This window comes from Triturus cristatus, chromosome 5_1 (genome assembly GCF_964204655.1).
Source record: "Triturus cristatus chromosome 5_1, aTriCri1.1, whole genome shotgun sequence".
Taxonomy (NCBI): Eukaryota; Metazoa; Chordata; class Amphibia; order Caudata; family Salamandridae; genus Triturus; species Triturus cristatus.
Window position 1 is genome coordinate 538,257,122 of NC_140587.1, and position 24,693 is coordinate 538,281,814.

A 24,693-nucleotide genomic window follows, 5' to 3' on the forward strand; every position below is an offset into this window, starting at 1 on the left:
CACCCATATGCAGAGGGCTTGTTGAAACATTGCAACCAAAAGAATATTTTAGGTGAAGAAAGGATGCAAGATGAGGAAGAACATTGAAGCTGCAAGAAAATAGGTACGTATTGCAAAAGAACAGAGAATGGAAAAGTGAGTGAAAGTATACAGCAAGGAAAAGAGTGCAAATGAGAAAATACGAACATAACATAGCACATCCCCTTCCCTTGGAAACATAAAGAAGAAGAATCCAGAAATTGGAATAAATGAGAAACTGCAAATATGAGATAAAGAGGGAAACATATTAGCAATTCACATGGAAATAAGATTTTCAGATGGAAAACGAGAATAGGAAGAAGGCTATCCTCTAAACCACTATATTAAATTCAATTTTAGCATGGAAATACTGTGCAAGGTTGGGAGAAGAGCTGATACCAATAAAGAATATAACCCAACTAGTCACCCACTTCAACACACCACGCACTAAAGAGGACAAAGTGTAGGACTTGGAGAATGGAGGACACCCGCGGAGTGTAAATTCCAAACCAATCACACTGTTCTACACGCCACAACCATATAAGGAACACTATGGAAAACTCAATGCATTTACTAAAATGCATACAAAATAAACAATTATAGGGTACACTGCCCATTGCGCACCAAAAAACAGACAAACTATATATAATATATAGGGAACACGGCCCATTGCGCACTATAAATTTTAGAAAAGGATACACTGCCCATTGCGCTCCAAAATATATATTGTATGGGAAACACAGCCCAATGCGCACTAAAAATTTAAGAAAAGGGTACACTGCCCATTGCGCACTACATGTTACAATACTTGGCTAAACCACCAACTGCACAAGTATGCAGGGAAAACAAAACAAAAATATAGGTGTAAAGGAAAAGTAACCCACACCGCTAGAAATTATACGGGTAATGCAAGTGTAAAATGGGTAAACGACCCACACTACTAGGCAAACAATCTTCACAAAAATTAGGCACACATGCTGTAAAAGGTGAAATCAGTGTAAAGGGTGTGCGCACCACCCACACCGAAAGATAAAAACAAGTATATAGAGACCAGCTCTAATACACAACTACCCTAAAGGAAACATCTAAGCATAGTGCCCTGAAGATAACTAGATCGGCCATAACATTAGCAAATAAAGCTCACACTAAATGCATACCACATATGCAACAACTCAATTAAAATATGAGTAAAGATAGAACAAAACACAGTGTAAATAACAGATTACCTGGTGTACTAAATAAGATGAAACTGAAGTACACCTCCCCTTACACACACTTGTCAAACACCTTAGAATGTCATTAAAACAAAACATAAGCCATTACAAGCAAAATAAATCGTAGTACAAAACTCATGGCAGATGACTATCAATAAGAAAGGAAGAACAAACGCCGGTGAGCGAACTCTCTCACCCGAAAAGTGTTGAACTGTCCCACGCCGATTTTAAGACCTTTAATTGTTAGGACTTGGAAGAGAAAACACATACAGAATAACTGCACCCTCGGTTGACAACGATGTGACTTATTTTAAATGATGCAAAGATTGCTTAACGATTCGTAACGCCAAGTCAGCTGGTAGATTTTCCGGTGACTAGGAAGCACAGTATTCCCACAGATTGCCAACAACTGTCACAAGCCAGGTGCAGGGTTGATCGAGGATACCAAAAACAGAGTACAACCCAGGAGCATTCACTTCAACTGAGCACGAAGGGTTACGTAGCGTGAATGTGATCGGGAAGCTAACAGCAACAGAGATGACTCCGGATGAAGTCAACAGTCAATATAACTTTATTGACTCGCTCAGCAGAACAAACGTGGTTGGCATGCATCCTGTTTTGTGCTGGAGTTTTCTGGACACGATGAAGCACGCCAAACTAAAAATGGCGGCACGCACAGGTGACGCCGTGCAGGATGGCTCCCGGCACTTCTGTGTTACCTGTGTTACAGTGCACAATGCATTGAGGCTCTGGATACCATCACACGTCATAGAGGAAGCGCAGCAGCTCCCTCTATGACTATGGATTGTAGTCACGAGGTAAGTTCAAGTAGATGTTTATTGGTAAGTTACAAGTTAGTTTAAGATCTCAAGATCCAAGTAAATATGTTAAGCAGGCTAATTCAAGATCCCACCAGGAGCTGCATCTTTGCTGCTCAGCCTACTCCTCCAACTGTCATTCCTCCAGTCCACCAGGCACACCAACATTCTACACAGTCATCACGCATTCCAACATTCCATACACACATACTCATGCATACTGGCTGAGCAGCAGGAAGTGTAAGTACAACACTTTGCATTCCCTTAGCATACGGCAGGTCTTGCTAGTTGTGAAATCCCACGCATTACTCGTCTGAGTACCATCACTGTATAAACAAACGACTGCAGTGCTCACATCTCTACATATGTCTCTTCTTCTAGCACATAATTAGGAAGTCCGTGACATAAGTAAGTACAATCCATACCTGTGACTAAAGCAGTGGCTTTGGGACATTGATCAGAGTTAGGGTGCTGCCATCAGTGTTACGTCAGTAAAGTCATACTGATGGTGAAAAAGCCAAGCTTTGCTCAAAGAACAAGAGTAGTAAATGAGCCACACCCGCTCAGCGGAAGAATGGTCGTGGTGGGGGGGAGGGAGGGGTTGTGGTACTCCAGTGGTGCATTTTGAAACACAATTTCGTGAATATTTGACTAAAGCATGTGCGCAGGGGACTTCAATTTACAGAGAGCACATTTTCTATTGAAATGGTCTCTTGAAATGGACACTAAATTCACTACATTTCATCAGGCATGTCGCTTTACTGCTAAACTTCGTATGACACACAACCGTTAATATCATTTGTGAATCACACAAGTAAAAATGGCTTGGTTTGTTTTGATACTATTAAACTCTTTCTTTCCGTCGCACGTTACCATTACAAAAACACAATTACCTTAATTTGTTATTATGGCTGCCGATATATTTTGAAATGTTAAGCTTAACTGCAGTATTTAAATGTTGTTGTTGTTAGAAAACATTCCAGATAGTGCAGCCTTTTCTTTAATACTTCATGAACCCTACCAGATTGTTACTTGGTTCACATTACAAAATTCCTTCCCGTTGCAATTTAAGCAAGGAAAAGTAGACACCAATGTTATGTCGAATAAGCAGCAGTTTATCAGAAGACAGTGCCTGACACTTGACCTCTGCTCTGCTTTGAACTAACAGCAAATGGACAAGTGAAAAACAAAGTTTAAAGGCCACTTCAGTGGTCATTCACCTTCTGAACTCCTACAAAGTCTACTTGTGGCACCTCCCACACCCCTACTACTAATGCGTGGCACTGACACGAGAAAACAAATACTTCAGATTTTTTCATTCAAATGGGATCAACCATGTGCTTTCAACAGCAATGCGATTTGATGTACTGCTTTGGATGACAAGATTGATAGGTCAAAAGACACAGATAACGAAAGACGTGTATATAATTCTAAATCCCAACACTTAATAGAACAGTACATTTTTCTTCATGCTTTACAAGTTATGTGATGGGAAAATTGAACTTCAGGCGCTAGTGTAAATAGAAATCGATTCAATTTAAATAAATACACACCAATGCCCACTAGATGGCAGGCCTCTCCCACTTGCATGGTTTAGATTGTTAAACCAAATGTACACCTAGAAAGACATTGGAATCATTTACGAGTATGTGAAGTAGTACTTCTGCAGTACTGCTATAGGTACTCTTAAACGCTTTTGTGAATTGGCTCTCAAACATCTGAAATGGTAATAATCAGGGAATAGTCTTATAGAGTTCATACAAAAGTGAAGAGGTAAATGAACCAACAAATTAACAAGGATATTAGAGCCAGAGCCAAGTCAAGGGTCTGGCTTGACTCTAAGAACCCTTGCACAAGCCAAATTATGAACAAAGTTGGCATTTAAAATGTACTACAAACATCATATAAAATATGATAAAGTCTTTTCAAAATTCAAAAACTATTTCTTTAACAATTCGGAACCTCTTCAATTTAGTACATCATGTTATATCACTGTAACTTAATACAATAGATTATATCACTGCTCGGAGAGGAATTTATTGAAAGCGATAGTTTTTAAACATGAACTCAGAAACATTTATGCCTCCCCCAACAATGACAGCAATGCCATCAGTGAACTAAGGTCAAGTCATTTGTCATGTGCACCCTATATGTTGCATAAATTATTTTTATAAATGGAGCAACATTATAGTCCACTATATCAAATACAAGAAATGTATTTCTACTGAGCACATCCTGACCTTGTGTATTTCAAGGCGCTCGTACAGTAATAAAGAATAAGGAAGCACAGTGAAATAAAATATTGTTCTAGGCTCACACAATTTGGTCAAACAAGGAAGATGGGGCTAATTTCAGATTTCAATATTTCATGTTGTGCAATTCAGTCCGTAGATGGTATCTGTTAGACATTGCCTCCTCGGCATGGTTTAGCCCTAACATTTTGCCTTCAGACCTCCTGTTTTTGCTGGCCTTAGGACTCTGCACACTTTACCACTTCATAACATTGGCTTATACCTAATCAGCATTTTCAGTTTATTTTTAAATCCCCATTAAAGTGGCAGTACATGTGCCTCGGGCCTGTAAATTAAATGTTACTAGTGGGATTGCAGCATCAGTTATTCCACCCACTTAACTAGCCCTTTAAACGTGTATCAGGTTTGCCATTGTAGAGGCTGTGTGTGCAGTTTTAATCTACCATTTCGATCTGGCAAAATAAACCTTTAGCATGGCTCAAACCTTTCTTCTTAATACATATAAGTCACCCCTAGGGTAGGATGTGGACAGCCCCAGTGTAGGGTGCGGTGTATTTTAAAAGTTGGACATTAACTTTTAAATTTGTTTTTCACTACCGCAAGACCTATCTCTCCCGCAGGATAACATTGGAGTTACCTATTACATCTTAGAAGTGTAATTTCCAAATAGGAAGAGATAAACAGTTTGTGTTTGATATCTCTGGAATTACAATTTAAAATCCTAACTTATGTTGGAGTCTGATTTTAAATTGCAATTCTAAAAATGACACTTTTAGAAAGTTGGCATTTTCTTGCCTTTGCCATTTGGTGCCTGCAGCCTGTCTCTGATCACGTGACTGGGTAAAGATGGCAGTCGAGCTTTGTGTATTCCTCCTAAACAGCCATACACAATGTGAGTGTAGGTGGGATTTAAAAGGCCACTACTGGAAGAATGGGTGGGAGCAGCTGGGACCAGCCTCATTTACACCCGAATAGGTTGTGTACTCTCTCCACACAAAGGGCTGCATACCCCCTTTTAGTGAGTCTGGCGCCAGGGCCAGGAAGCAATGGCATCTATGCACTTCAAAGGCATGCCTCTAGAACTGTGTATAAAACTAGAACTTCAGATGCCAACTCTTCAGTACACTTCTGTACCCGTGGATATTCTGCCAGGAAGAGAACTGCTGTGCAGCTACAAGGACTGCCACTCAAATGGACTGCTGCTCTGAAGGAGCTGCTGCCCTGCTGTGCAGACCTACTGTCCTATGTCTAGGTGAGAGGGACAGGAGCTTCATTTCTTGCACCCAGAGTGACCCCAGGGACTAGTTGGCTGTCATCCTGATCTGAATCCACAAGGACACAAGAGACTTCTAACTACCTTCCACATGCCCCTGGACTCTGCCATTTGCTAGTTTACCCTGCCAAGGGGTGTCACCACAGTCCTGGACCCTTGAAAGTGGGCTTAAGTTGTTTATCAACCTCTATGGATCCAGGGGAATCAATGCATCTCCTCTGCTGAGCGGCGCGAACCCAAGCAGAACTGTCGCATCACTGCTGCTTTGTGGACTGGACTGTTGCAAAGACCCACATTGCACTGTAGCTCTTCAAAAATGCTGCATCGCCCCAATTGCATGGCATTTCCCCAGTGCAGGCCTTCGCATCCCTCAGTGACAGCAGCCTCAACGATGATGCTGGACTCTGCATCACAGCCTCACAGCTCTTTGGAACCGATTCTTCGCCCCAACTGCGCCCCACATCCTCAATGCCGGACTGCGCATTGCAAGTTCTGTTGACAGGATCCTCAACAACGAGCAAGCCCTCACATCAAACCCTCACCACATCTCGGGACCGACGCATACCTTCAACTGCGCGACGCATCATCGATGCAGATCCTTGCAACGCTCCACAAACAAGGAATTAAGGTACTTTGTTAAGCTGGCCAAACTAGGTCCCTGTAGCCAGCCCTTGCTCCATTGTGGTCGGCCTGAACTAGTGACTTTGTCCCAGTCCGGCATGACCAGATATTCACAGTTGGTGCTTTGTGCTTTTTGGCACAATTTTTGCCTAAAACATTAAAAGTAATATCTTAGGTTTTACTAATTGGATTTTTGTTGTCTTGGTCTTGTTTTATTTATTAAATTGAGATCTATGTTTCTAACTTGCTGTAGGGTCCTTTTTGCATGGTGGTGTCAAGGTTTTGCTGTTTGAAGTGCTGCACAAGTACTTTACAAATTGTCTCTAAGTTAAACCTGACTGCTCTATGCCAACTATCAGGGGGTTGAGCACAGGTTCATTTGGAATTTACTTGTGCCTTACCCTGACTAGGATCGCATTTGCTGCTTGACCATAGCTCATGCCCCAGTCAACAAATAACCCAATTTCTAACAGAATCTCTTTCTCTGTCCGACATCTTTTACACTAAAAGTTAATGTTTGTCTTTAATCCTTGGCATGTGATGTTAGAGCCTGGGTGGCAGCAGAAGCCACATAAAAACTTGGCTCGTTTTGGGCTCCAGGGTCCTGGAGATCCTCTAAATGAACCAGAGGGAGGCATCTAGTTTGAGCCTTCAGTGGCTTGTCCCCCTTTACTCCTGTGGTTTACTGCTTCACTCAGTCAAACTCCTTTGTGGATCATCCCCTTACTTTATTAAGAGTGATCCTTTTTTAAAGAAAGATAAATATCTTTCATTTCTTTCAAAGGATTTAATGTATTCCACACTATTACACAAATGCCCATTTGCAGCAGATAAAATCAGTTATTTGGAATTATCATTAAAAAATTAGCATAATGTATGTATGTATGTATATATTTATTAAGCGCAACAAACACCCCACGGGTACTCTGGCACTGCAATACATAATTTGGAGGACTAATATTAATCAGAGAGGCAACAGAGGGAATGAGCAGTACTCAAAGGATAATGGAACAAGTTGTTTGGAAATCCTTGTATCGAAGACTATAAAAGAATATATGGAATTAATTAAAAAATATTGCCTTTCGGCTTACATCTCATTCATACACATCAATTTCTAAAATTGCCATAGGTAGTGGAACTGACATCATATACCCTTTGGACCTCCACCACTTATGACATCCCCATGGCATCACAGGAAGTGATGCCACATGACATCTGATCCTGAATCAATCACAGGAAATTACACTTTTACAATACTGTTAGACCTGGCGTGGGTTTCCCTGACTTTTTGCTTTCTGACCTCCTGTTTTGCAGACTTAATTTTTGATGGATTTATAATTCTGGTCACTTTACCAATGCTTACCAGGGCTAAAGTGCAGGTGCTGTTCCATAAAACAAGTTAACATGAGCTTATACACCATTGGCATATTTAATTTACTTATAAGTCTCTAGTAAAGTGCACTACATGTGCCGAGGACCTGTAAATTAAATGCTACTAGTGAGCCTGCAGCAATGATTGTGCCACCCACATCTGTAGCCCTCTAAAACATGTCTAAGGCCTGTCATTGTAGAGCATGTGTGTGCAGTTAAAACTGCCATGTCGACCTTTGCAAGGTAACCCACTTGCCAGGCCCAACCATTCCTTTTTAATACATATAAGTCACCCCTAAGTTATGCCCTGGACAGTCCGAATGGCAGAGTGAAGTGTATTTAAAACATTGGACATGTACTTTTAAGTTTTACATGTCCAGGTAGTGAAAAACTCTGAAATTCATTTTTCACTAGTGCAAGGATTCTCTTGTCCATAGGTTTACATTGGGGTTGCCTTATTGCATCTTATAAGTGTAATTCCCGATTGGGATTGCATTATTGCATCTTATAAGTGTAATTCTCAATTGGGACAAGATACAAATGTTGAGTTTGGTGTCTCTGGACTCACAATGTAAAACTTCTGGTGAAGTCAGATTTTAAATCATTCTGTGTCTCTGCTTCTCTCTGAATACACGCCTGAGGTGGGTGACAGCTGGACTTTATGCATTCCCTGTAGACATACACAAACAAAGGGAGCAGAGCAGTGACATTCACATGCTGATGGCCCATCATCAGACTGATGAGGATCCCTGAGCTAGATGGGAGGGAGGAGCTGACACTTGCATCTGGATAAGGCTCTGCCTATCCCCACACAAAGAGATGCATACCGCCCTGTAGTGAGTCAGAAGCCATTGCAGGGAGGGCAGGGATCTGGCGGACTTCAAAGGCCTCTCTTTGAAGTGTCCCCCACTTCAAAGGCACAACTGGGTATAAGTACTGGACCCCTAACTCCACCACCTCAGTTCACTCTGGACCTGACAACACTCTGCCAGGAAGAAGGACTGCTGTGCTGATGAAAGGACTGACACTCTGCTGGACTCTGCTGATTTTGCTGGATTCCTGCCCTGCTGTTCCTGCCCTGCTGCCTCTTGCCTGGTGGTGAGAAGGACTGGACCTGAATCTCTACATCCCCAGAACCAAGTGACTGCAGGGGCTTGCTGGCTTGCCTCCTGTTCTGAAGCCTAAGGGACATCAAAGACTTCCTTCAACTCTGCTCCATTTTCAGGACTCTTCCAATTGTGAGTCCTGTTCAGAGGAGCCAATCCTGTCCTGGGCCCTAAAAGGGTTCTGCAACTGTGTTTCTTCAAAAACCAACACATCACCTGCTTTGGGCCAGTCGGAAGTGATGCATTCTCTTTTCGACGAGGACATTGCTGCATGGCTCAACGATGACACAAAAGGCCAGACAATTACGCTTTGCCTGCATTGTAAGGGGCTCAACAACTTCTTAGAACTCAACTCCATGGCTCAAGGATGACGCATCGCCTTTACCACAAAGGGGTTCGACGATGAAAATGCAGGACTCATCTGCGAGGTCCGACGACAACAATGCATCACCCGATTGCATGACTCGTAACCGATGCATCTTGCTCTTGCCGTCAACACATCCTCTGGAAAGGTCCTCATTTTCAGTGGGGCCTGCGTGGCTTCTGCATCCGACCCACTGTCCATCACAGCCAGATTTAACCTGGTCCAGTGTGACTAGATAACCCCGGTTGACGCTTTATTAATCTGAGCACTATATTTTAAAATATTTTTTATAAAATCAAAACTCGGGTTCTGCGTATTAGATTTTGTAGCTTTGGTCTTATTTTGTTCATTAAATTCAGCTCTATTTTTCTAACCTGGTGTATATCATTTTTTGTGGTGTTTTTCACTGTTTTACTGTAATAAGTGTTGCACAAATTCTTTACACATTGCCTCTTAAGTTAAGCGTGACTGCTCTGTGCAAGCTACCAGAGGGTGAGCACAGTTTAATTTAGAGTGTGTATCTCACTTACCATGACTAGAGTGTTGGTCCCTACTTGGATTGGGTGCATACCTCTGCCAACCTGAGACCCCATTTCTAACAAATGCAATAAGTTCAAGATTACAAAATAGCAAGAAAACTACTAATTCTGATAAAACCTAGTTTAGTCACCACCCATGTGCTAACCGGGGGACAACAATTATCTATGAAAAGATGGAGACAAGGAGAGCTTAAATGTCCAGCATGAGTGCTCCAAATGAACTAGAACATAATGCTTCATGAATGAGCAAGCTCCATGTCGGCGCTGCACTGCCCGACAGGCACACAGGCTCTTTACCTGAGGTCTTTTCGGTTTGCTGTTTATGGTTTCACACAAACCAGTAAAGAGCCCCCTTGTGGGTGCCCGTAGGGCATTGAAGCAGTGTGAGGGCTCTTGCACCTTAGGAGTCGTACTCCCTGCCGACTCTCCATGATTCTACTACCTGTTCATTAGATATTTTCTTGCTGTCTCTCACAGGCACTTGTTCTTATGTTGTAATAGGGGGGCAGCCATGGTATGCTGTGGTTGCAGCTGGAAGACCTTTCCATGCAAGAGGCATAAATAATGAACTATGCATATAGCTGGGGCATATTCACAAGAAAGAAGTTTGCCAAAGCAGCAAAATAAATTGTTTAACCCCTTCGCTGCGGCGCGAATTCCGCTGCAGCGCTGGGGGGGTTTGCGACGCCGCCATGCTCATGACGGAACCACGCCGTCATGAGTCACGGGCGAACTGTGCTCATAACGGCGTGGTTCCGTCATGACTCCACCCACTTGCGCTAATCGCCCGCACAGGCGGGGAATCAGCGCCGCGTGGGAGGAGCGGCCGCAAACGGGCGCAGCATGACGGAACCACTCCGTCATGAGCACACGGCGCCCGTGACACATGACGGAGTGGTTCCGTCAGAAGCATGCAAGGGGTTAAAATACATTGTTTATGTTAGAACTGGTGTCTTTTGGCATGGTCTCCCCTGATACTTTTGGCTTCCAAACTCTGTTTGCACCATGTTTTGCTGGTGTAGGACTTTAAGCACTTTGACACTGCCATTCAGTGCCAAAGGGCTGTGCTTGTCATATACATACTGGTGACTGGTGTATACATGATTGGCTGATTTGAGTTACTTGTAAGCCCCATGTCTTGGGGTAAGTCATATACCTAGGGCATGTAACTCAAATGCAGCAGTTGTGCCACTCACAGAGGTAGCTCTTTAAATGTGCCTCAGGTTTGCCATGATGGAGCCTGTGTGTGCAGGTTAATGTTACTGGACTTGGCATTTAAAAAGCTACTTGCCAAGATTCTGCATGTCTCTCGCTATTTTGGAGTACTCGCTGGGGACAGGGTGAAGTGTTGGTTAGAGATAGGGCATGTGTGCTACATGCACTGGTGGTGAACAGCACCAGATGGTGTATTCGGTGTGGTAGGGCATGCTTCTCACATTGGATTGACATGAGGGGGTCCGTGGAAAGCCTATTGAGCTGTATTTCCTACATGCAGAAAAGTAGCAGAAAAGTGTTTTTGATATCGATGAGTTAGTAGTGGTAAATGCTCTCCGGTGGTGCGAATGGATTCAACATTTATACTGTGAAAATACCACTATGGGAAAGTGGGCATTTCTGTGCTCATGGCTCTGTGTCATGGCCCAGGTCCCTAAGCACTCTCCAAGGACCGGTCGGCTGGCCTCCTGTCCACGATATCCCAGGGATAGGAAGGATCTCCCCGCTTCCACAAGATCATAAGGACCATGTAGGGTGCGACAGAAAAAGGTGAAAGTGATCTTCGGTTGGGATAAAGACCGTCCTGATGTGTGCAGTATTCACACTGTGTCACAAAGTGTGCTCATAATGATCAGTGGCCCACCTGGGGGTCCTGTAGAGTGAGGAGTTTAAGGAGTGCGGGGGACATTTGCTGAGTCTGAGGGACCCAAGCTTACAAGTGGAAACCTGCGTTAGCTCGCACTCCGTAGTGTGTGGTGTCAAAGGGGTGTTGGGGGAAATTTGCTGATTCTTTGGGACCCCAGCTGGCAGTCTAGATGGTCTCTGACCTCCAGATCAAGAGGCCGACAGTGCCTGATATCGGGCCTCAGTCCTGGGTCGCAGGATCTCTCTCTCCGGACCCGGTCCACTATGTAATCTATTGTTGAGAACACCGTGACTTGACCCAAGGAGTCTTGTTGTGCCTTGTGTGCACCCACAGCTGGCTGACTGGAGCAACTGCAGCGCACACCTCCGCAGAAGGGGAAACAATCCTCCAAATTGAAAGTGCACCAGCTTCTGGTGTCACAGTCTTTTGCCTACAGCGATAGTGATCCCACTCTTGTGAAGGTGCTGCTGGGTGCCTGAAGACCTAATCTGGATGTAAAAGAACATATAACTGTATCCTTCCGCTTTATGTGGTCACATCAATCTAATCAAAGTGTTGTCAGATTGTGCAACGTGTATCAGTGGCTGGTGTAGTTTGAGTGGCTGAGAGGCTGGGTCACAAAGTCAGAACCTATGATTTCTTGACCATTACAATTGTGTGGGGTATGCAAAATTGGGAATGTCATGTTTTATGCTAATGTGTTAGCGGAAAAATAGAATACCTCTGAGCAGCCTGCAAATATGTTTCTTTCGCTCTTGATGTGGGAGGGACTGCTTCGATCATGAACACCTTGGGGAAGTACGCTCATGGGTTTATGGTGCTTATGAGACTGAGGGGATAAAGTGGCAAGTGAATAACTATGACTAGTACATATATGTTCATGCCGTTCTGCTGCTAATAATATAACTGTAAAGTATATATCCAATGTGTATATCGTTTTTATTTCAATGTGTGTGTGTAATACAAAGACTAGTATCTTATACATACAGTGTGGAGTCTTTTTGTAGCATACACAGTGTGTTGCGGGGGTAGGGGTTGTGCCGATACTTTACACTTTGACACTGAGGATAAGCCTGACTGCTCTGTGCAAAGTTACCCAAAGGAGAGCACACGTTATCAGACAAGTGCAACATACTCATCCTATCAAAGGCAGTGGGTTCTGCCTGCCAGCCAGAAACTGCTGGGTAAAAGAGATTAAAAATGAAAAAAGTATTTAACTTTATTTGGCAAGTAAGTGGCACTCATGGCATTAAACTAGGTCTGACTCTCAAGTGCAAATAACTATAAAATAAGATCCACAAAATTTCCTACATTGAAACAACATTGTGGATTGATTCCTATGTTGTTCAGAAATGTACGCCTTCACTGTGTAATGTGTAGGTGCTATTGAACTGTTTAAAGTCATACTCTCATCCCAGAGGGAATTAAGACCTTCTGTTTAAGTGTGCATATTTATTTTTGCTATTCTACATGTTGTTCTATATAGATCTCTTGTACGTAGTCCTAACTGGACAATAACGTTTAGTAATATGAATTTGTGTTTTCCTGAATCAGACTTCCAAACTTTCATCCCTTCCTGGACTACACCTTAAATTCTCAACCGCGCCATACAGGAATATGTGGAAGTCAATGTGCAGTACAACAGTACCCAAGGTATTTGGACACATGTAATAAACAATAGCTAATCACCAAATAACTGCCCAATTACCACTAACTGACCCAGGCACTGAGTAAGAGACCTTATGTGGGTACACAGCTGTGACAATGTGCCCAAATACTGGCCTAAAACTTTAGTACTGGGAATCAAACAACACGAACAGCGCACTTCAAATCTGACCAGTAACATCACTGGGATCACAGAACACTTCAAATTCATCTTTAGTGGTAAAATATGGTTCCATGTCATGAAGACTCATATTACTAATCTATGTTTTCATTTATCACTATAATGCATTCTTTGACATTTAGTATTGATTTAATTTAACAAATTCTATTATAACATCATTTCTGCAAATACTGAATTGTAAAAGTCAAATTCAGTACTTTAAAAGATAAGTGTTGCACCCTACATCCTTGATGTAGTTTTCCCCCAACGTTTTGCCTTCCATCCTCCTGTTTTTGCCGATTTTGATTTTGCTGGTCTTAGGACTCTATGCAAACAAATGATAGACGGAATATTGAATTAATCAAACATTCACCCCCAGTCAAGATCTCTGGGTTAAATCCATTGTTCTTTTGCTCATCATGACAGCCCAGTTTGGACCCAGCCATATGTAAATCAGTCTTGAACATGAACCTCATGGAAACAGTCCTGCTCCTCCTGGGAACAACTCAGCCCAAACTGCCAAGCCAGGTCCTCCCTGGACTGGAACCAAGAATCCTGTGACCGGTTTTGGGATATCACCCCTCATTAGCAAGGTTAGCTTGAATCCAGTGTCACAGCAAGCAAGGGACCCATGTTCGGGCATACCCATCCCACTTAGGGCAAGAAATGCAGTGCAAACAAATGACAGACGGAATGCTGAACAAATCAAACATTCACCCACAGTCAAGAGATCTAGATTAAATCCATTGCTCTGTTGCTCACCATGCCACCCCTGTTTGGACCCAGACATACGCAAATCAGTCTTGAACATGAACCTCATGGATACAGTCCAGCCCGAACTGCCAAGCCAGGTCCTCCCTGGACTGGAAACAGGCATCCTGGGACTGGTTTGGGCATATCACCCCCTATCAGCCAGGCTAGCTTGAATCCAGTGGCACAGCAAGCAAGGGACCCATGACTGGGCATACCCATCCCACTTAGAGCCTTAGGACTCTAGCATTGGTTAGCAGTAGTAAAGTGTGCAAAGTTCTTATGTTCTCTTACTAAAACATGGCAACATTGGCAACCACCCAACTGGCTCATTTTATTTATGTGTAAGTCCCAAGTAAAGTGAAACTACGTGTGCCTAGGGCCTGTAATTTAAATGCTACTAGTGGGCCTGCAGTACTCATTATGCCACCCACTTAAGTAGCTCTTTAAGCATGTCTCTGGCCTGCCATTGCAGCCTGTGTGTGCACTTTAAACCTTCCATTTCGCCCTGGAAAAACACACCTTTTGAAAGGCCTAGAATTTCCTTTTTAATACATATAATTCACCCCTAGGACAGGTCCTAATCAAGACATAGGGCAGGGTGCAGTGTATTTAAAAAGGTGGACATGTAGTTCTGACTATTAAATATCCTGGGAATTAAAAACTCTTACATTCTTTTTTTACTACTGTGAAGCCTGCTTTTCCCATTGAACACAATTGGGTTACCTTAATACATTTAGTAAGTGATACATTTAAATTGGGAGAGCAGGTAGAAAAGTTGGGTTTGGTCCCTAAATAATGGTAATTTAAAACCCTCTTTAGATGGTAAAATTGGATTTTAAGTCACAGTTCTGAAAATACCACTTTTAGAAAGCTGGCATTTTCTTGTCTCAACCATTTGGTGCCTGCAGCAAGTATCCTGGGTCACAGGTGTAGCTGGCAGTTGTTCTTTGTGCATTGCCCAGACAGTGAGACAAAGGGGGAATAGGTGATGGCAGGATTGGTCATTTCTGACTTCATGAGGGGGATGAGATGCCACCTACCTCACGTGCACATCTCAAAGACTTTGCCTCAGCACATTCACAAAGGGTTTCACGGCAGTCTATCGTGCCCCCAATGAAGCTGAGGCCAGGGCCAGGTTGCAGGAAATTCCACACACCTCTGTAGGGGGAGACTCTAGAGGAGTCTACCACTTCTTAGCTGGCACCAGGTATAAATACTAGACCCCCTGCCCCAACTCTTCATTAAACATTTGGGTCTGTGAAGACTCAGAAGAAGGACAGCTGGGCTGCTGCTGTGCTGAAAGAAAGACTGCTACTCTGCTGCCTTGCTGCCTGAGAAGAACAGGACCTGCATCTTGAACCCAGGACCACCAGAGTAATACAAGGGCTAGTTGGCTGGCCTCCTGAACAGAGCCTCAGTCACAGAAAAGGCTCCAATCACCTCAAGCCCTGAACCTGTACTCAGCCTGCTGTGAGTCCTACCTCTCTCAAGTAGTGCCACCCCATTCTTGAACTCATGGAAGTGTGCCTGAAGTTGCTCTGCCAGCCCAACTGTGGTCCCAGCAGAGCCAATGCAACACAACACATCACATCATAGCCTCGCATCAGAGTTGCTGTTGATCGATGCATCTCTGATGCAGGACCCCACAGCTCCTCAAAAGCACTGCTGCATGACGCATCCTCGATGCCGGGCCTCACATTGCAGCCCAGCAGCTCCGCAGAACCACGGCTGTGCGATGCATTCTGAACAAGGGACCTCGATGCAGGACCTCACATGACAACCCTGCCGCTACTTGGGATCACTGTTGTACTGAGCATCAACACAGGACCTCACATCTCAGCACCACAGCTGCTCAGAACTGCCACTGCTTGACGTATCCTCGACACGGGCCTCACAACACTCTGCAACCAGGATTTAAGGTACTTTGTTCAGCGGGCCATACTTGGTCCGGTATCAGGCTCATGCTCCATTTTGGTTGGCCTGAAGTTGTGACTTTGTCCCGGTACTGCGTGGCCAGATAGCCACAGTTGGGGCCTCATTTATGAGGTTTTGACATAGGGCAGCGGCGCAAGGAATCTTACTGCGCTGCCCTACGTCAAAACAAAAGGGCAGGAATGTGCTGTATCTATGTGATACGGTGCATTACTGTCCTTTTCCCCAGCGCTGGCTAACAATGGACTGCCATGCACCAACACCATGGTGCAAGGGAGCCGGCGTTGTGGGGATGATTGATTTTGTACAGGAAGGGACACCTCCCTGCACAAAATCAATAAATCCAGGCGATTTTCTTTGTCTGTGTGTGCTGCAGAATGAAGCGCACATAGAAAAAGGAAAGCACGAGTAGAAATTAAAACATTTCACCTTGCTGCGCCTCCCTAACACCACCCCTTGGGTGGCGTTAGGTTCTGATGCATTCCAAGGTTTACGATTTCTCATAAATCTGGGCATGTGTCTGGTTTCATGCGTGTTGCAAGGGAACAATCACAGCAACACCCATGGAATGCCTCTTTCATGCAGTTTTCTGTGTGAAAGGGGAACATATTTATAATGCCATGAAAAGTCACGTAAAGTAGCTTTATGTGGCCTTATAAATATGCTGTGGCACATTGTGCCACCAGAATATCAAAAACATTATGTTCTGGCGACGCAAATGTGCCTGTAGGCCCTTGCTGCTTTGCGCTTTTAAGCATTATTTCTATCTAAATCTTTAAAATTGCATATCTCTGGTTCTAGTGATTGGATTGTTGTTTTGGTATCAAATAACTTATTACAATTTACTCTATTCTTCTAAAATAGTGCGGGATTTTCTGGGGTTGTGTTTTCAGTTGATTACTGCTTGTGTGTTGCATAAATATTATGTCTCTAGGTTAAGCCTGACGACTTTCATGCCAAGCTACCAGAGAGTTATGCACATGTTAATTTGGGGTTTGCTTGCGCTTCACCCTGACAAGAATTGTGATTGCTGCTTGAGTAGAATTTCATCCCCCTCAACCAGTAACTCAATTTCCAAAAATATGTCTTTATAATTTTGAGTCAAATTATTACCCTAGGCACCTACTCCTGACCTGCAGCAAACATGCTATGCCATCACTAATACATAAAAAGGCTTTCATGGGGTACTTCACTCTTAAGCTGTGACACTCCCTCCTATTGCGGAACTGAAACCAAGGCCTGCATATGGCGCTGGAAATGCACTTTAATGTGGAACATATTCATGTTTTCATAAATTACAACCCCAGAAGTCAATTATAATAGCTTGTGATTTGGATCTAATGAAACGCAGTTTTCATTATGCCATGCCTTGCACATTTTTCCTGCACCCGTACCCTGCAGTACATACCCAACAGCTCAGGAAACATGAGAATGATGTCTTCTCACACTTCTACTACTTGGGTTAACTGCAGGGAGGCTTAGAATGTTTGTGCCTTTCCTATCAGAAATGTTATAATGTAACACGAGGGCTTTAAACCTCACGTGACCAGTGCCAGGGAAACGCGTGTTTTCGCCTCTTCACATGAAATACAAGACTTGGCTGGGGCTTACCCTGCTAACTCTTTCTTTAATAACACACGGCTTCCTGCAGGCACCTCCAGGTCAGAAAGTTACTGTTGCATTTTACTGTTTAGAATGATATGTGGTTTGCCAATATCTTACTTTACTTTTTTACTTGATAGCACGCTTTAAGTTAAAAAAAAATCATTATGATAATGGCAGAAGATGGGTAAGGGCATACCAAGATTTTGGTGTGACAATTTCTGCATGAATTAATTTCCTGCATTCAAAAAAATAGGCAAAAACATGTATTGTGAAATTTAAAAAAACAACATGTTTCTTAATAAGAAGTACGTCAACCTTGTGAATTTCGCTGGCTTCGTTTCATTTCTGGCCAGACCTAATTCAACCCATTGTTGAATTTAAAATGATTATGCTGCCTAATCTAGAAGTGCACCCGGATCTCGTTCCATCAATTTTCCAATTTTCCACCAATTTTCCACCATCTGATGACATTTCATAATGCATCTGGATAATGCACCTTAACCCTTTGACACTATTCACAAAGTGTGTATTCATGCATCCATATATTTTCCATGATCATCACACGTTGATAAATGCGTCATTTACGAGTGTGACTCTGTTTCACATATGTGCAATGTACACAACATGTGCATTTATTATGCATACCTAACATCACACTAGATTTACCTGAAGTGGGCATCACCAACGGACTTCGGAGAAGATGAGAGAGATATTGCTAACTATGCTCCTAACATTTTACAAACTCATGCATGTTTACTCGTGCAACATAAAAATTCCTAACTAAAAAACACACAGATCTGGCGTTATTACTGTTGAAAATGTGACAACATTCAGCCCACTTTCAGGTTTTGTGCAGGAAGGAGATCAATTTATGGAAACATATATTTTTCAGGGAAACTAGTACAATTTAAACTAGTGTGAAATTCGATAAATGTTATATACAAACCCATGCATAATTTACACAATTTAAATGTAAATTTACAAAAACAGGATCTGTTCATCATCAACATGCAATAGACTACCATAGATGTGCACACGCCTACCAACATTTAGTTGTGCTCTTCAAATTAAATCACTTGGAGGTTAATTAGAGACTTGAAACAGACTGTCCTGGATTCTGCAGGGCCAGTTCAAGGGAAGTGTCAGTTCAGTATAGACGGTCACATGAGATGCTACCACCAGGCTGTGACAGGTTATCTTTACAAGGAAGAGCAGTTACAGTTCTCAGAGAAGGGCAGAGAAATGTAACTACTCCTCGAGTAATAAAAATAACCTGTGTGGGATGCATCAAGATCCTGAATTCTGAAAGCAGGAAATGGAAGTACTGTTTTATAATGAGCACCTTGCATTAAACACAACATCTGTTATGATCCCCCAACATAGGCACATTCGTATAGGGGTATACTTAGTTGTCTTAACAGAGCTGCTTTATATTTCCTCATTGATCCCCGAGCTGCAGAGGTCACTTATGAGGTCACAAAGCTGGGCACTTTCACTACTTGGTGTCAGTGGTGGATTGTGTCTTCCCAGCTTCTCCTCATCGCCACACATTGGCTTACATGTGTTCCTGTCATGATGCCTGTCAATGTAGAGGTGGGCGCCAGTAAACCCCGTCACACAGAGGTTGGCGGTTTTTGCAGAACTTTGTGCTGCAAGCAGAGCACGGAGTAGCAAAGCTCCATGAACTCCGCCGTTGGAGCGGAGTTTACAACCCAACCCTTCTTTCGTACCCTAGATGATCATTCAGATTTCTTGCAACTCTTTGTTTTTGTAACATTCAGAAATATAAATGTATCAAAATATAATCTTTACCTTCTTTTTTCATCCCTGCCCGGAAACACTTTCTCAAACGGCAGAAACGACATTGATTTCTCTTGTCTTTATCAACCACACATTGTCGACTGAACCTAACAGAAATAAACATTGGTGATTGCAGATGTAAATTGGTTTTCAAAATGGTGCTCTCTAATCTCTGTGAAACACAGAGTATACAATCCCTCACCTAAATTGTTTAGAATCAAAAACATTTAAGGGTGTTTTTGCATTTATTGGGAAAAGTTCTTTGAAGCTAAAGAAACACTGGAAACAAATACCATTTTATATAAAATGCTTCTCTATAATGTAATCCTCAATCACCTAGATGTGCATTCATCTCAAAGATATTATAATATACAAACTCACAGAAGGCTGACATCTAGTGGGGTGGGGGTGACTCCTAGTTCCTCCATGACCAATGTCCCAGGGGCAAACTTGCCCTCTTTTGCATTAGAACCTGTTTGCCTAACTGCAAGTTATCCCACAGTGCACCTCCCTCATGAAATTCAAGCTCGAGCATCCCTTTCCACTTGCAATGGGACCTGTTAAGCAGTGACCTTATGCACAGAGTAAAAAAACGAACGGCAGAATAAGTCTATAAAAGTCTCAAAGAAACGGGGGTAATAAAGCAAACATGGCACTTTCTCCCAGAAATAAAATTATTAACCCGAATTAATAAACCGCTGAGACTCACTGTAAACATGTTGCAGTCAATAACATTTAAACATGTAGGCAAACTTTAGAAATACCATGAAAAATGGGATAAAAATAAACATGAAATCAAAGTTGTTGCACTAGTTCTAGAAAAGAAACAGAGAAGCTTTGGACAATACAGCTGAGGTACACCTGAAAATAAGAGGTCTGGTAACTCAGCAAGCAATTTGTAAGTGCACAAAGCAGCACAGTGCAGAGGCCGAAATGTGAGCAACCTAACATAGATTGTTCTAACATGAAGTTTAAACTGACTCCAGAAAAACCCTATTCGCTCATCCATCAGAAGACAACATAATTGCATTGCCAGTGTGATCTAAAGGATGTGTGCAGCAGGTGCACTAACCCATTGGTGTATTTGTGTCTGTTCAGTGTCCTTTGGAGATATATTCTGTGTCACTGACATTGTTTCCTCTCATGTTGAGCATACTGTCTTCTACAATGATGAGCATAATAGGCATTCAGGTGTACTTCCAGGTAATTGTGTGCACCGCAAGCTAATGTCTTGGTACTTAGGGCAAATCTCACTAATGTACCGTGAGGGCATTGCATTTTTGGTAGGATGCAATGTGGACAAAACCGTCTCATGGCCTTCGGCATTTATATCGAAACCCAATAATAATTGTCATAATAATTAGGCGCCATAGACCATATCCCCAAATACATCTTGTTTAGGAAGCTTTTCACCCTACGTAAAGCACTGCTCATATCTAAATATAAATGCTTTCCCCTGATTCCAGTGGCTGACATATGTTTTTGGGAGAGTGTCTCACCTGCTTGCAGCTGCACCCTGCAACCAAATGTACATGTTTGTATTGGTTTCATTTCAGTTTGTGATTTTTCCTGAACCATTAGACTTTCCCACTTCAAATACCTAGTCTGCTCTCTAGGTATCCATCGTGGAGGTGAATGAAGTCGAAATCAATTATAACTGCCCGACTGAAATTTTACCTAGGGATGCCTACATGGAGTGTCACTTCATTCTAAGCATCTGACACCCAGTCTTTTCTTTCTGCAAGGGGTGACAACAAATTGACCCTGTTAAAGGGCCGATCCTTGTGTCTCTTCCCCCTCCTACCCTTGTGCAAGGGCTGACACTGCCCTTGTCTCGCTGCAGTGAGTGAAACACTCTTCTCCTCAGCAGGGTTGGCATCCTTTGCACTTCTCCTGGAGAATCTGCTACTCCAACCCACCCTGCAAAGGTTGAAACCTACCCATGTCTAACTGCAGCTATTCACAAATACGTTTCCACTTTATAGGGTCAACATCAGTTCTCCCAGACAGCAGGACCAGACAGCCCGGTCCTCTCTCTTTCCCTAAACCGACTCTCCTCGCTAGTTGGACTCCCTCACTCCACTTGCAACACTGAACACAGATCAGCCCCCCTCCTTTGCAGGCACTGGGAAGTTTTATCTCCCTCACTCATTGAGAATCTTCTCTTCCCTCTCATTGTGGGGGCTCATTCCCCTCTTTCCCATCACTGCAGTACCCCTTTCTCTAACACTTCAGAGTCCAGCTAAAGGGAGTCACACCGTATTTCTCATTATAAGGGTTGACGCCTCTCCTCTCTGGGTGGAGGGCTCTCTCTCACTGCAGGGGCTGACACCTCTCCTCTCTCTATTTTCTAGATGTATGTCTCTCACTGCAGGGGCTGACACCTCTCTTCTCTCTATTTTCTAGATGTGTGTCTCTCATTGCAGGGGCTGGCACCTCTCCTCTCTGGGTGGAGGGCTCTCTCTCACTGCAGGGGCTGACACCTCTCTTCTCTCTATTTTCTAGATGTATGTCTCTCACTGCAGGGGCTGACACCTCTCTTCTCTCTATTTTCTAGATGTGTGTCTCTCATTGCAGGGGCTGGCACCTCTCCTCTCTGGGTGGAGGGCTCTCTCTCACTGCAGGGGCTGGCACCTCTCCTCTCTGGGTGGAGGGCTCTCTCTCACTGCAGGGGCTGACACCTCTCTTATCTCTATTTTCTAGATGTATGTCTCTCACTGCAGGGGCTGACACCTCTCCTCTCTGGGTGGAGGGCTCTCTCTCACTGCAGGGGCTGGCACCTCTCCTCTCTGGGTGGAGGGCTCTCTCTCACTGCAGGGGCTGACGCCTCTCTTCTCTCTATTTTCTAGATGTGTGTCTCTCATTGCAGGGGCTGGCACCTCTCTTCTCTCTATTTTCTAGATGTGTGTCTCTCACTGCAGGGGCTGACACCTCTCCTCTCTGGGTGGAGGGCTCTCTCTCACTGCAGGGGCTGACACCTCTCTTATCTCTATTTTCTAGATGTATGTCTCTCACTGCAGGGGCTGACACCTCTCCTCTCTGGGTGGAGGGCTCTCTCTCACTGCAGGGGCTGACACCTCTCTTCTCTGTATTTTCTAGATGTATGTCTCTCATTGCAGGGGCTGGCACCTCTCCTCTCTGGGTGGAGGGCTCTCTCTCACTGCAGGGGCTGACACCTCTCTTCTCTCTATTTTCTAGATGTATGTCTCTCACTGCAGGGGCTGACACCTCTCTTCTCTCTATTTTCTAGATGTGTGTCTCTCACTGCAGGGGATGGCACCTCTCCTCTCTGGGTGGAGGGCTCTCTCTCACTGCAGGGGCTGACGCCTCTCTTCTCTCTATTTTCTAGATGTGTGTCTCTCACTGCAGGGGCTGACAACTCTCTTCTCTCTATTTTCTAGATGTGTGTCTCTCATTGCAGGGGCTGGCACCTCTCCTCTCTGGGTGGAGGGCTCTCTCTCACTGCAGGGGCTGACGCCTCTCTTCTCTCTATTTTCTAGATGTGTGTCTCTCACTGCAGGGGCTGACACCTCTCTTCTCTCTATTTTCTAGATGTGTGTCTCTCACTGCAGGGGCTGACACCTCTCCTCTCTGGGTGGAGGGCTCTCTCTCACTGCAGGGGCTGACACCTCTCTTCTCTCTATTTTCTAGATGTGTGTCTCTCACTGCAGGGGCTGACACCTCTCCTCTCTGGGTGGAGGGCTCTCTCTCACTGCAGGGGCTGACGCCTCTCTTCTCTCTATTTTCTAGATGTGTGTCTCTCATTGCAGGGGCTGGCACCTCTCCTCTCTGGGTGGAGGGCTCTCTCTCACTGCAGGGGCTGACACCTCTCTTCTCTCTATTTTCTAGATGTATGTCTCTCATTGCAGGGGCTGGCACCTCTCCTCTCTGGGTGGAGGGCTCTCTCTCACTGCAGGGGCTGACACCTCTCTTCTCTCTATTTTCTAGATGTGTGTCTCTCACTGCAGGGGCTGACACCTCTCCTCTCTGGGTGGAGGGCTCTCTCTCACTGCAGGGGCTGACACCTCTCTTCTCTCTATTTTCTAGATGTGTGTCTCTCACTGCAGGAGCTGACACCTCTCCTCTCTGGGTGGAGGGCTCTCTCTCACTGCAGGGGCTGACACCTCTCTTCTCTCTATTTTCTAGATGTGTGTCTCTCACTGCAGGGGCTGACACCTCTCCTCTCTGGGTGGAGGGCTCTCTCTCACTGCAGGAGCTGACGCCTCTCTTCTCTCTATTTTCTAGATGTGTGTCTCTCATTGCAGGGGCTGGCACCTCTCCTCTCTGGGTGGAGGGCTCTCTCTCACTGCAGGGGCTGACACCTCTCTTCTCTCTATTTTCTAGATGTATGTCTCTCACTGCAGGGGCTGACACCTCTCTTCTCTCTATTTTCTAGATGTATGTCTCTCACTGCAGGGGCTGACACCTCTCTTATCTCTATTTTCTAGATGTATGTCTCTCACTGCAGGGACTGACACCTCTCCTCTCTGGGTGGAGGGCTCTCTCTCACTGCAGGGGCTGACACCTCTCTTCTCTGTATTTTCTAGATATATGTCTCTCATTGCAGGGGCTGACACCTCTCCTCTCTGGGTGGAGGGCTCTCTCTCACTGCAGGGGCTGACACCTCTCTTCTCTCTATTTTCTAGATGTATGTCTCTCACTGCAGGGGCTGACACCTCTCTTCTCTCTATTTTCTAGATGTATGTCTCTCACTGCAGGGGCTGACACCTCTCCTCTCTGGGTGGAGGGCTCTCTCTCACTGCAGGGGCTGGCACCTCTCCTCTCTGGGTGGAGGGCTCTCTCTCACTGCAGGGGCTGACGCCTCTCTTCTCTCTATTTTCTAGATGTGTGTCTCTCATTGCAGGGGCTGGCACCTCTCCTCTCTGGGTGGAGGGCTCTCTCTCACTGCAGGGGCTGACACCTCTCTTCTCTCTCTTTTCTAGATGTATGTCTCTCACTGCAGGGGCTGACACCTCTCTTATCTCTATTTTCTAGATGTATATCTCTCACTGCAGGGGCTGACACCTCTCCTCTCTGGGTGGAGGGCTCTCTCTCACTGCAGGGGCTGACACCTCTCCTCTCTGGGTGGAGGGCTCTCTCTCACTGCAGGGGCTGACGCCTCTCTTCTCTCTATTTTCTAGATGTGTGTCTCTCATTGCAGGGGCTGGCACCTCTCCTCTCTGGGTGGAGGGCTCTCTCTCACTGCAGGGGCTGACACCTCTCCTCTCTGGGTGGAGGGCTCTCTCTCACTGCAGGGGCTGACGCCTCTCTTCTCTCTATTTTCTAGATGTGTGTCTCTCATTGCAGGGGCTGACACCTCTCCTCTCTGGGTGGAGGGCTC

At 44.4% G+C, this 24,693-nt stretch overlaps 1 protein-coding gene across 6 annotated transcripts in view; it reads right to left on the reverse strand.

Annotated features, from left to right (window-relative positions):
- The window catches only part of HNF4G (hepatocyte nuclear factor 4 gamma), a 514,515-nt gene that overhangs the window by 113,303 nt on the left and 376,519 nt on the right, over positions 1–24,693 (reverse strand). For all 6 annotated transcript variants that reach the window (XM_085605410.1, XM_085605412.1, XM_085605413.1 and 3 more), the window contains one exon: positions 19,365–19,459. In XM_085605410.1, coding sequence (XP_085461536.1) covers positions 19,365–19,459 — 95 coding nt within the window. The remainder of the gene's footprint in view (positions 1–19,364; positions 19,460–24,693) is intronic.